Source organism: Leptonotus elevatus, chromosome 11, assembly GCF_054856555.1.
Source record: "Leptonotus elevatus isolate MCC_2025b chromosome 11, RoL_Lele_1.0, whole genome shotgun sequence".
Taxonomy (NCBI): domain Eukaryota; kingdom Metazoa; phylum Chordata; class Actinopteri; order Syngnathiformes; family Syngnathidae; genus Leptonotus; species Leptonotus elevatus.
In genome coordinates this window covers 21,132,747-21,144,313 of record NC_141249.1, presented here as the reverse complement: position 1 = coordinate 21,144,313, position 11,567 = coordinate 21,132,747, and the positions used below count along the sequence as shown (strand labels likewise).

At 44.9% G+C, this 11,567-nt stretch overlaps 1 protein-coding gene across 4 annotated transcripts; it reads right to left on the bottom strand.

Moving 5' to 3' along the window:
• Positions 1-572: 572 nt before the first annotated feature.
• On the bottom strand, positions 573-9,617 carry btbd8 (BTB domain containing 8). Of its 4 annotated transcripts, none has more exons than XM_086089988.1 (7): positions 9,536-9,617; positions 9,068-9,105; positions 6,408-6,857; positions 4,761-4,839; positions 4,565-4,689; positions 2,938-4,482; positions 573-1,329 (listed from the first exon to the last, which is right to left on the bottom strand). In XM_086089988.1, exons 3-7 carry the CDS (start codon positions 6,784-6,786, stop codon positions 848-850), a joined length of 2,610 nt encoding a protein of 869 aa, XP_085946114.1. In that variant the 5' UTR covers positions 6,787-6,857; positions 9,068-9,105; positions 9,536-9,617; the 3' UTR covers positions 573-847. The 4 variants fall into 4 exon arrangements, with proteins under 4 accessions (XP_085946114.1, XP_085946117.1, XP_085946118.1 ...); XM_086089991.1 differs by having other exon boundaries at positions 4,565-4,680; XM_086089992.1 differs by having other exon boundaries at positions 4,565-4,677.
• Positions 9,618-11,567: the final 1,950 nt, after the last annotated feature.

Genomic DNA, 11,567 nt, shown 5'->3' with positions numbered 1-11,567 from the left:
GACTTCGCGGTTGTAAGATCTTCTTCCTGGTAAGCTTTTAATTTGTTAAGAATCGGAAGCCGCTATTAGGCGTTTGAATTAGTAGCATTAGCATCACTTCCCATTTCGGGGTTTAAATGACGAAAAGCTGATAGAACATGTCACAAATGTTACTTAAACTTTTATTATACGTTTCACTATACTTTCTCCTAAAAAGTGTGTGTGTCTGTTGATTGTGTCGTTCCCCCGAATATCATCGTGGTGCTTTTAATTTGTTAGGCAAGCACACCGGAAAACACTATCAGCACTTGCGGCTTAACACTGTTCCGTCACCTTTGTTTTCGTATTTTTTAAGTTGTTTTGTTTGTATTTTTATTTTTGCAATAAGCATTTTCTAGAGTTACGTCAACTGAAACGTTACAAACAGTAAGGAAACATCTTTATTTTTGTACTTTATATCGTTTACTTCGGGGGTAGTCTCTTATAGATGACTTGAATACACCTGTTTTAACTTTGATCACCTGTCAAAAAATGCTCTTTATCAGTACTTTGCGTGTGTGCCTTGACCGAATAAACCATTTCAACTCGACATCTACATAAACCGCACACATTTATTTTGATAATATGACACAAAATGCAAAGCTGCAGCCAACACAGTTGTTCCTTAAAATAATCCATTACAACATAGAATGGTTAAGACGAGCGGGTGAACATCCAGTGATCAGTAAAATATTTTTTGTTCAGTCATTTTGTGCAGCTCAGTACCAAATGTCCTAAGGACCGGTGGCAGATCATTGAGGTACCAAAAAAAATAAAAAAAATAATTCGATTATAGACCAAGATATATGGTTTCAACCTGTGTGGCAGTTCAATGGTGTGTTTCCAGTTCCACGATGGTCCACTCCCCTTGCGGCGAGGCGGCGTCTTCCGGGGAGAAGCTGGTCACCGTAATACTGGTGGACGAGTCCTCCATGGGCGAGATGAGTTCCGCCCAGCGCTTGAAGCTCTCCCTCTCCGGAGACAGGAAGGCCCTGGCGTCCAGACAATCCCGCGACAGGGACAGCGTCTGCTTGATGAGGTACTGCGCTAGGTTGAGCTCCTCGGGCACCGGGTTGATCACGCCCAGATTGGACTCCTGGTCCGAGAGGAGCTGCCTGAGCAGGCTCCAGTCCCGCTCGGCAAACTCGCTGCGTTTGTTCTCAATGTTTCCTTGTCCTGTTCTGTCCTTGTCCGAGCGGCGCGCAAACGCGTCGCTCGCGTCCGCCTCGTAAATGGGGGAGAGGATTTTGTTGGACGGCGTCCGCTCGCGTTTGTCGCCGCCTAGATCCAATCTGTCACAAGCAATGTCGCCTAAAAACAATTGACAATATTGCAAAATGACAAACTGTATCACAGCCCATGTACGTTTTTTTTGTTTTGTTTTTTTACATTTCAAAATGAATATCGTTGTCTGGGTGCAGCAGGATTCGAATAGGAAGCAGTAGCTTTAAAGCAGGGGTGTCCAAACCTTGTCCAACGTACAAGATATGCTAACCAATGAAATACATTTAAAGAAACAAAAACCAGCGTCATTATTTAAGTTTGATCAATGAACTCATTTGCTGCCATTGACGGGTATAGACGTCAAAGATCCTTTTTTAATTGGGTTGGTAGTGAATGAATGAAACGAAGAAAAAAAAAAGGGCATTGGGGGGCACAAAATGGCCTCCAGGCTTGTTTTCGGACACCCTTACTTTAAGAGCTGCTTTTACAGCAAAAACAAATGAATCATTTTTTTTTTTTTACTCCGCATGCTCAAACAAAGCAATAAAGCCATGCATTGCACAGAACTCGTGTGTGCCACAAAATATAAAAGTACTAGTTTGCGTAGATGTTCTTCTCAGAGGCAAACTATATTTTGGGGGGGATTTGGACAGAAAGGGAAAGACAAAATGTATGATACAGTAGGAACGATGTGCCGGCATAAGCAAACAATAACATTGTTTCTGGTCTTTAGCGTCGGGACACGAGTCGACAGGGGACAACAGAATAAAAATGATGACAAACATAAACAAAAAAGATGTAATGGAAATCAGCAGCATGCAGTGCCAAAATAATAAATAACATCCACAATTAAACAAGGTAGTGCAGAAAATAAAGGCAATTTTTTTTTAAAATATAAAATATATATATTTTGAAAATTTTTACATCACGTATAGCATTTTAACAAACATCACAGTTGTTTATTTTATTGTATTAGGAAGAAATGACAATTATTTATTTACATTCGCACCAGTGGCTGTCAATCATCTCGACATCATTCATATGCTTTTCGATTTTTTAACATTTATGTGTGAAGTTACAGTTGCTGATTTTTTTTTAATGAAGTGTAAACACTGCATGTTGGTGGGAAAATTGTGTACGTTTTAAGTTGGGCCAAATTCATGACATGAATTACTTAATAAGCCTTGGTGGAGGTTCCACCCGGTCTTTGCTTGCGATCTGAAACAAACAATGCAGTCCCTGTGCTTGCCTATGAACTGAAGGGATGTAACGGAACTGTCATTCGTCAGCTTTTCTGTTGTGTTTCGACATCAAAATAACCACAGATTCATTTGCGATATGTTAAAATGCTGTACGTGGCAAACTTAAGAGCTGGAAATTCGTTGTATGAAATAAATCACAAAAATAAAGCGTTTGTGTGTAAAAAGTGCTTTTTTTTTCTTCTTCTTCTTTCTTTTTTTTTTTTTAGAAAGGCCCCTCGGGCCCTCGGGGTCTGACTAAGGATATCGATGTTGCAAATTCAAATGCATTTGTGATGAGAGCAGATGTTTGGTCATGAAGATTGATTTGAATTTGAACCTGAATGTCTTAAGTGGTCATATCCTTCTTTCTACACAACGGATGGCATAGGTCAGGTCTAGGAGTGGTTTTGGTTTTGGGGGAGGATCAAGGAAGAGTCCAGAGATCATACGTTACCTGCTGGAGACGGTGCAGCATGTAGGGGAGAGTCCCCCGGCATGTGTGGCTCATTTAAGTCTAGGTGCAAGTCGACCTTCTTGGTCCCGTTGGCATACGGGTGCCGCAGGTCCAGGTGACATGGTCGTTCCTGGGCCGGGGGGTCTCTGGTGGCGTCGGTGCCGTCCCCTTGCTTTTCCTCACTCGCCCCTGTGGGCTTTTCTTGCGGTTCCTCGCCTCGCTCCTGGCGCGCAGTACCGGAATGTTCGCGCAGATTGGGCGAGCGGGGAGGGGCGCAGTGGGATTGAGGAGTAACGGAGTCCGACTCGAAAACATCGCACGGGGTGGCTGCGTCGTCGGGGCCTTGAGGGGTCTGCGCAGCGCCTTCCTCCGAGCCCAGCTCCTCGCACTCGTCCACGGAGAGCAAAACGGACCGGCGGAAGTTGGAGGTCGACGGAAAGTCTGGCTGCTCGTTCTCCTGGTCCGCGGCGTCATCGTCGAACGCCAGGTTGACAATGCCTTGAAACGGCGGCGAAGGTTCGGTCGGACCCTGACTGGGGACCACCTCCACTTCAGACTTCTCCTCCTCTGTCTCCTCTTCGTCATCCTCCTCCTCCTCCTCCTCGGAAGTCTGACGCTCCGGGACGCTGGACGGCGTGTCGGCAGTGACTGTACGTTCCTCCCTTTGAACCCACGACCGGGGACGCGGCCTCGCCGCCACCTCCTCCTCGCTGGTGGTCTCCGCCTCCCGGCCGCGCAGCCGGACCTCCACCCTCAGCCCCGCGCCGGTCTCGTACATCTTGAGCTCCTCGGGTGTGCTCGTGTCGCTGCTGCTGCGTCCCAGGAAGTCGTGGCAGCGCATGGTGCCGCACTTGGACACGCCTCGCTCGTAGCAGTCGTCGTCCTGCGAGCCCCCTGCGTCGTAGTCCTCCGAGCGCGGCTTGATGTCGTCCGAGGAGGTGGAGTGCGTGCTACCCGTCTCGGACGCCGGGCTGACCTGCGGGTGGACGCCGCTCCACGAGTCGTCCAAGGGAGTGCCGGCGCTTCCGGGGGTGTTTATGGGGGTACTTGGAGACCGAACGCCTGTGAGGCTTTCAGACTTTTTAACCACCGAAATGGATCTGACCGCTTGCGGAGTTCCGCAAGGCTCGTCTGCTCCGTTTGCGAACTGTTTCTCAGTCTTCTGAATGCCGGAAGTACAAGTTGAGTCCAGTTGCAGGCTGAGGGAATCTTGGTATTGGCTCGCGCTTCCACTCTTCTCCTGTTCGGTTTTACAGTCTAAACTTTTACCATTTTCCTTTTCTCCAAGGCCTTCAGCACTTTGAACGGTTGCGCCAGATTTTGCAGATGCTTTCTCAGATTCAGTGGTACTTTTACGCTTTGGTGCCAACTTGTTTACGGGAGGCTTAGACACTTTGGTTGGTTTAGAAGAGGATTTCGCCGAGGCGCCGGTTAAGACCTTCTTGGCATTTTCCGCATGTGGTTTGGTCAGTGCAGAAGATCTCGAGCCGTCGAGATCTTTCCTGGGCAAAGTTGGCTTCTTCCCAACAGCTCCATGCCTGGCGACTAAATCAGAAAAAGAGAAGGCAGGTGTTAAAAAGGACATTTACAGTCAAACAAGAGAAACGTTTGGAGAAAAAATTCGAACCGTGGTTGTCGTGGACTCCTTTGCCTTTGGTGTCTGCTCTTGCTCTCAATGCTGCCGCCACAGGACCCTCCGCTGCTACAGGCTTTACTTTCACGCCTTCTTTCACCCTGGACCTGCTGGCGGGACTGCTGACAGTCAAAACCATGACAACGGGATTTTCCCCCCACAGTACTTTTTGCCAATTAGGCAAACTCACCTGCTGGTCTGCTTTGTCGAGTCCGATTTGGTCAGCACTGGTTTGTTGAGAGGCTTGGCCTGCTGTTTGGGTCTTGCTCCTAAAATATGGTCATAAACCATAAAAGGTTTACAGTTTTAGTATGGGTGTAAGAGTTGGGGCTTATAATATCTAGTATTTGTTAAACCTAAACAAAAGTGCCCCCGGATGGATTTGCCTGTTTTAAGTGCTTAAGTACAGAAGGCCTTGAATAATGTTATCAGCGATGACATCGGGATTAAGCGGACTTTCTAAAACCACAAACGCTCACAAAGTGCTCAGTCAAACAAACGACCCCCCCCCCCCCCCACCCACTCATCCCCCTCCAGTCCCTGCAGCCTGGTAGCAGCTGTGCACGGTTTAGACGTCTGCGGTTGAGCAGCTGCTGGCACACTGATAGCAGCCCGCATGCTTTATCTCTTCTTGTCTACACGTTGTTGTGACTTGACTTACCTTTTACAGTTTTTCAGCAAAGGTTGGCGACTAAAGTCAGACTCAAAATCGCCAATTTGAGGGTTTTGGTTGTCTTAAACCTATAAAAGACTCGTCGACTTGATTGCCTTGACTTAACTTGACCTGCTACTTGCGTCTCCACATGATCCACAAGTGAGTGACTGCGAGCTAATGTTACATGCGGTATACCTGGTCGTGACACGTTTGTTTATTGATATATTTTGTATTACATTTTCTTGATATCTACTTGGGTGGTGGCCCGCCCCAAGTATTAACATGGTGTGGGAAACACTGTGCTATCACATAATAGAATAACCACCCCCACCCCCTGAATTTATTATTATTTATTATTATTATGATACATTTATTATTGTTTGTTTTTGTTAGGTAAGGTTGGACATAAGTTGAATTAAGTGGATATAAGTGCATAATTTATTATCTTCTAAACAAGTTTATTATTAAACAAAATGAACCTATATAACGGATAGCAATCGCGATTAGCATTAGCGCGCTAGCAATGACCACTTAAGGTAACCATTGACCAAACACTAACTACCATTTTCTTCACACATCCATTACTAAATCTACATTACACATGTAATGTCTTAAAAGTCACTTACAGACGATGCGTCAACATTATTCCATGAGTAAAGAAGGGTAGCATTAGCTATTAGCTACACGAGGTCAATCATTTCCTGTTCCTGTCTTCTTCTGGGCACGTTTAGTGCATGACTGCCCTCTACTGGTTAGTGGTTAAGTGATGAACACCTAAAAACGAGTGGCAGGATATATTTTGGAATAATTACAGCCCAATAATTTCCTTTTCTGTGGTTTGGGGAAGCTTAATGTGCTGTATTGTCATTATTGTCAGAGAGTGTGTTTAAGCAGGCAAATAATAACATCCACAATTTGGCCACTAGACCACCGACAGAAGAAATAAAGATCCGATCACAGCCGCCATTCTGCCAATCCAATACTACGTGCGTCCGTTAAAAACAAACAAAAAAAAACCCTTTGTGTAAAAAACATATCAAGATCGAGGCAGACCATTTGAATCGACCCATTTTTAAAGTCACTTATCCGACTTGGTTGACTTTTTTCCCCCAGCCCTCGACTTCCTAATGACTTGTGCCTCTGTCATTCTGCCATAATGATGTCAAGATAACAAACAAGCACCTGGAATGGAGGTCGTGCCATTTCGAGGGCTCCCGCCACTCCCGCTGTTTTCTGGCGAGACCCCTCCGGATGAGGACAAGGCGGCTTGTTGCGCAGAACCCCTTGGAGTTCTTGACGTGCAACTCGGAGGAGAGATCTTAGGCCTGGTCCCGGGATTGGCCTTCTTCTCCGTCTCTTTCACCACGCGGGAGCGAGCCGGACCGGCAACATCCCGTCTGGCCCCCACCGCTCCGGCGGTGCCGTTCACAACCGGCGTCCCGGTTAAAGTTGTCTTGGGCTTTGCCGCCGCGCTGCGCTCTCCGGGCTTCTTGGCGGTCTTCACCTTGGAGGTTTGTCCATCTCCTGATTTGTGAGCGGTCGTCAGAGCATCCGACTTCATGGCGGGAAGCGGAATCTGCGCAATCAGACACTCTTGAAGTCAGCAGATGGAGAGCATCTTAGAAACGCCTTCTGCAGACCAAGACACAAAAATTATAGAAGTATGTGAGGAAGCATGTTTGGACCGCATGGAAACTGGGATCTTTTTTTATTGAAAAGTTTCACATCCGTCACAAAAAAAAGAGGACAAATACTTTCATATGCATACCAGTAGATGGCGAAACAAAAAAAACAAAAACAAAAAAACCCACTAAAGCCAAAGCAGACTTTTGTTGTAGTAATGAAGTGGCCGGTGAATGTTTCTGATGCTCAACAAGGATCAATAAAAGGCTTTGAGGAGCTCTCAATCCTCCCTGATCCTCACGGACGGGTCTTAGCAGCACATCTGCTGCTCTTTTCACGCCGAAGCTAGCTTTGCCGTTTGTGTCACATGGCAAACCTCTGCAATCAAGGGCTGAAACTACGCACACACTATACGGGAGTCAGTGATGCTATCGTTCTGCTTGGCAAAAGGCAAGAGACTGACCAGTGAGTCAGTAGTGTTTATTGTTTGCATTGATTGCTAATGCGCTACAAGCAGACTCTTATTATTTCTATTATGCTCGATTTAAATTCAGCTTTTTCTGGATGGGTGAGCTCGCTGGACCACTGGCTGCCAGACGACCAGAGGCAATAGTAGAACAATGATGTCATTGCCTGCGATTGGCTGGCAACCATTTCATGGTGTACCCCGCCTACTGCCCGAAGCCAGCTGGGATAGGCTCCAGCACCCCCCGCGACCCTTGTGAGGACAAGCGGTTAAGAAAATGGATGGATGATGTCATTGCGTTGCTGCATTTGAGATGGCGTGGAAATCGGAAACTCCGAGCACACGGCCCGCCTCAAAACGTTTCAGTCAAGCAGAAAAACATGGCTGGCGACTGGTGTATGACAATGAATGTAGTGGAGAGTGGCGTATAAAACAACACAAATATTGTGTATATATAATGTTGTGACGAAAGAAGCAAGGCACAAGATGTCAGAGTTGACTTGGGGGTAAATGGACAATTTTGAAGAAATGAAACAAATTGTCAAACAAAACAAATTTTGTGGAACAAATAAGTCCCACAGCTACCCGGAACATGAACATGGATGCACACAACATTGTGGAGTGATCACATGACTGGAGGAAAAAATGACTTATGAATATGACTACTTTTGGAGAATGACTGGGTGGACCCACTAAGTTATATAGCTAGCTGGGACATAAATATTGATGCACACCACATTGTGGAATTTGTGGAAACTTGTCAGAATCTACTGGGGAAAAAATACTGTTTTTAAGAAGTGAAGCAAAACGGCAATAAATGAGGTAGAATGGCCAGAACTAGGTAGCTTAATTCCCCAGATCATAAACATGGATGCACACAATATTGTGGAGTGACCACATTTCAGAGGCTACTAGGGAAAAAAGGAGCTACTTTAGAGAAATGTAGCATTAAGGCCAGAGTGGGCAGAACTAAGAAGTCCCATAACTTCTTGGAAAATTAAATATTTGTGGGCACAACTTTGTGGTACCACCACCCCCAAAAAGGACTATTTGGAGAAATTACGCAAAACAGCAAGAAACGAGGTAGATTGGCCAGAACTAATTAGTAGAGTAACTTGCCAGATGATAAACATGGATGCACACAACATTGTAGAGTGACCACATGTTAGTCTACTGGAGAAAAAGGACTATATATGGATAATCTAGCAAAACGGCAAAAACAAAGTAGATTGAGTGGAACTAAATTGTCATATAGGATCCTAGAATATTAATTAGAAGGCACACAATGTTGTGGAGTGACCACAAGTCAGAAAAAGGGACTATGTTGGAGAAATAAACAAAACGGCAACAAACAAGACAGACTGGACAAAACCAATAAATCACTAAGAATCCTGGGACCGAAACATGGATGCACACAACATTGTGGAGTGACCACATGTCAGTCTACTGGAGAAAAAGGACTATATATGGATAATCTAGCAAAACGGCAAAAACAAAGTAGATTGAGTGGAACTAAATTGTCATATAGCATCCTGGAATATTAATTAGAAGGCACACAATGTTGTGGAGTGACCACAAGTCAGAAAAAGGGACTATGTTGGAGAGAGAAACAAAACAGCAAACAAACAAGGCAGACTGGACAAAACCAATAAATCACTATCCTGGAACCGAAACATGGATGAACACAACATTGTGGAGCGACCGCGCAATGCACTACACTTGAATTGCACTTAATGTAAGTAGTAACAAGTACCAGTGAGCTGCTGACGACAGTCTTCTGGTCCAAAGCATCTGGAGGCAGACAACAGCAGGGGCATCATTAGTAAACTAGCTCTCCGTAGTGTGCATGCGCACACACACACTCCATTGAGCAGAGAAAACCAACCTTCCGTCAATGAATTGATCGGCACGCTGCATCCAAGCAGCAGTCATGCAATTTCAGCAAGTAACATGATACAGTAACAGGTAATCACACCACATTGTGCTGTAGCCGACGTGTTTTCCACACGCTAAGATCCATGATGAATTATTCAGGCGGCTACTTCGGTGTCGCCTTATCATCCACAGACCAGCGTGTGGATCATGTGCACCATTTCAGTCACCCCCCCCAAACACACACACACACAGGCAAATTTCTCCTCATGCAGCAAATAATAACAAGCATAAAATGTCCAAGCTAAACTACGTCATATCATCCCCGCAGCACACGCTTCTTTCTCACCTGCTCCGGAAACCTGCAGAAGCTCCAGAGGAGGCGCAGTACAGCAGCGTGGAATGCGTCTGGCGGGGTGGCAAGAGGTGGGGGTGTGGGGTGAGGAGAACGGGGAGGGGTGTGGTAAGAATGGAAAAAATGGTGCTGTGCTGTGCCAGCCAATCAGCAGCTGCTTGGAAGGACCTTTCATCGCCATAGCAACACACAACCCCGCCCTCCTCAGACTCACTCTCCGGTGCGGAAGATGCATCACTGAGTGTGTGTTGCATCAGATTAGCCGAGACCGCCACGGGCTTAATCCGGCGAGGGCAGGGTTTACTCACCTCCCAAGATTAGCGGGCCATTACCTCCGCCAAGGACGTAATGATTCTATTGCTTTGTTTGTTTGTGTAAACTGTGGTTTTATTTTGTCACCCCCCAGATGACGTTTACTGTGAAAGGGACATAAAAGTAAATAAAGGGGTGTCAGGCGATTACAATTTTGACTTTAATAGTTAACTCACGATAAATTGTAAATTTACAATAAAATATTACTTTAAGTTTGTCATATTCTAGAAAAAAGTTAAACTAATAGAAATATTGCTGCATCTTTTAGTCATTGATAAAATTCATGTAATAATAATTCATAACATTGAGTTAAAATGAAAAAGATGTACTGTACTGTAAAAAAAACCAAGTGTGATATTTGTGTTGAGGTAGTTTTTCTGCCACTAGATGGCATTTGTAAGACATTTTTCTTTTCATATTAAGAGCCAACTAATCTTTAACATGAAGTAACTTGTGAAATTCTGCACATTTTTAAAATTGTAAAATACAATTTGACCCCAGTCTCCACAAATATATGCTATATTATTAAATGTATAATTCACACCATTTTGACGTCTGCTGCATTGCGACTGGAATTACCCCAGTAAGGCTTTCCAAGTAAGGGGCGGTAATTAATTAGTGGTGTTAAAGGAACTTTAAATTAACTCACACAAATTTTGACAAAAAAAAAACAAATGTGATGAAAGTCAGCTAGCTCCATGCTAACGTAGAATTTGAAACGCTACAGACAAGCTAATGAGAATTAGCATAGATATTACAGTAATTGTAAGTCTTTAAACAACTACTACTTTACACACGACGCCACATGTCGACCTGGTGTTGGCAAAATGTGCACTGGCTTCAGTGCCGGTGGTAATGAGCTTCTCTTTAATGATTGCAAATTGAATCAAGGTGGTCTTTGATTGGATCATCTTTATGTTTCCTTCCTGTGGGGGGGGGGGGGGACAGGATAATGAGTTGGATGATAATGAGCTAACGATATTTAGCTCCATGACGTTAACGAGATCGCCACGTGACAAGATACTAAATACCGAACACCCTCTATCACTCGTCTCTAAACATATTGTCGCAAATCGCCACGTAGCCCTCACATTTGGTTACATATCGCCCAATAGTGTCACATTTCACTGCATGGCTTCATTTTGCCGCATATCACCTCATAGTGTCACGTCGCACCACATCTCATGTCGCAAGTGAACTCTTGGGAGTTTCTTTCGTGACTGCAGCCTGAGGCCAATCCAGGAGTTTTCCCGAGCCGGACGTCGACCCGCGTTAAAGCGAGCGTGGTCGAAGCGAAGGACAGCGCTCTCTTTCAGAGCCCGCAGGGACAAACGTGGACTCAAGTGGACTACTTTGGAAGCACTGCTGGGCCCAGTCCGAAGAAGCGCCAGCAGGAGATCGGGCTCTTGTGTTTTCCTGACCCAGTCTTCAATAAAAAATTCCACGCATGCAGAATTGTCCTGGAAAGTCAACCAAGCAAACAGTGAGATGGACGTCAGATCCGAATGTTTCACACGTGACTCACTGCGTAACTCGCAAGAGGACAGAAAGTACATTTACACTTTTTACCCGCTTTGTTAGGGACTCCTGCACTATTGTGTATCAAACAATTATGCTTTTACAAAGAAATTAGAGTATCATCCCTTTTAAAATATTAACAAAAAAATGAATTAAAAAAACGGTAGTATGGCCATATAGAATTTTTTGTTTTTTA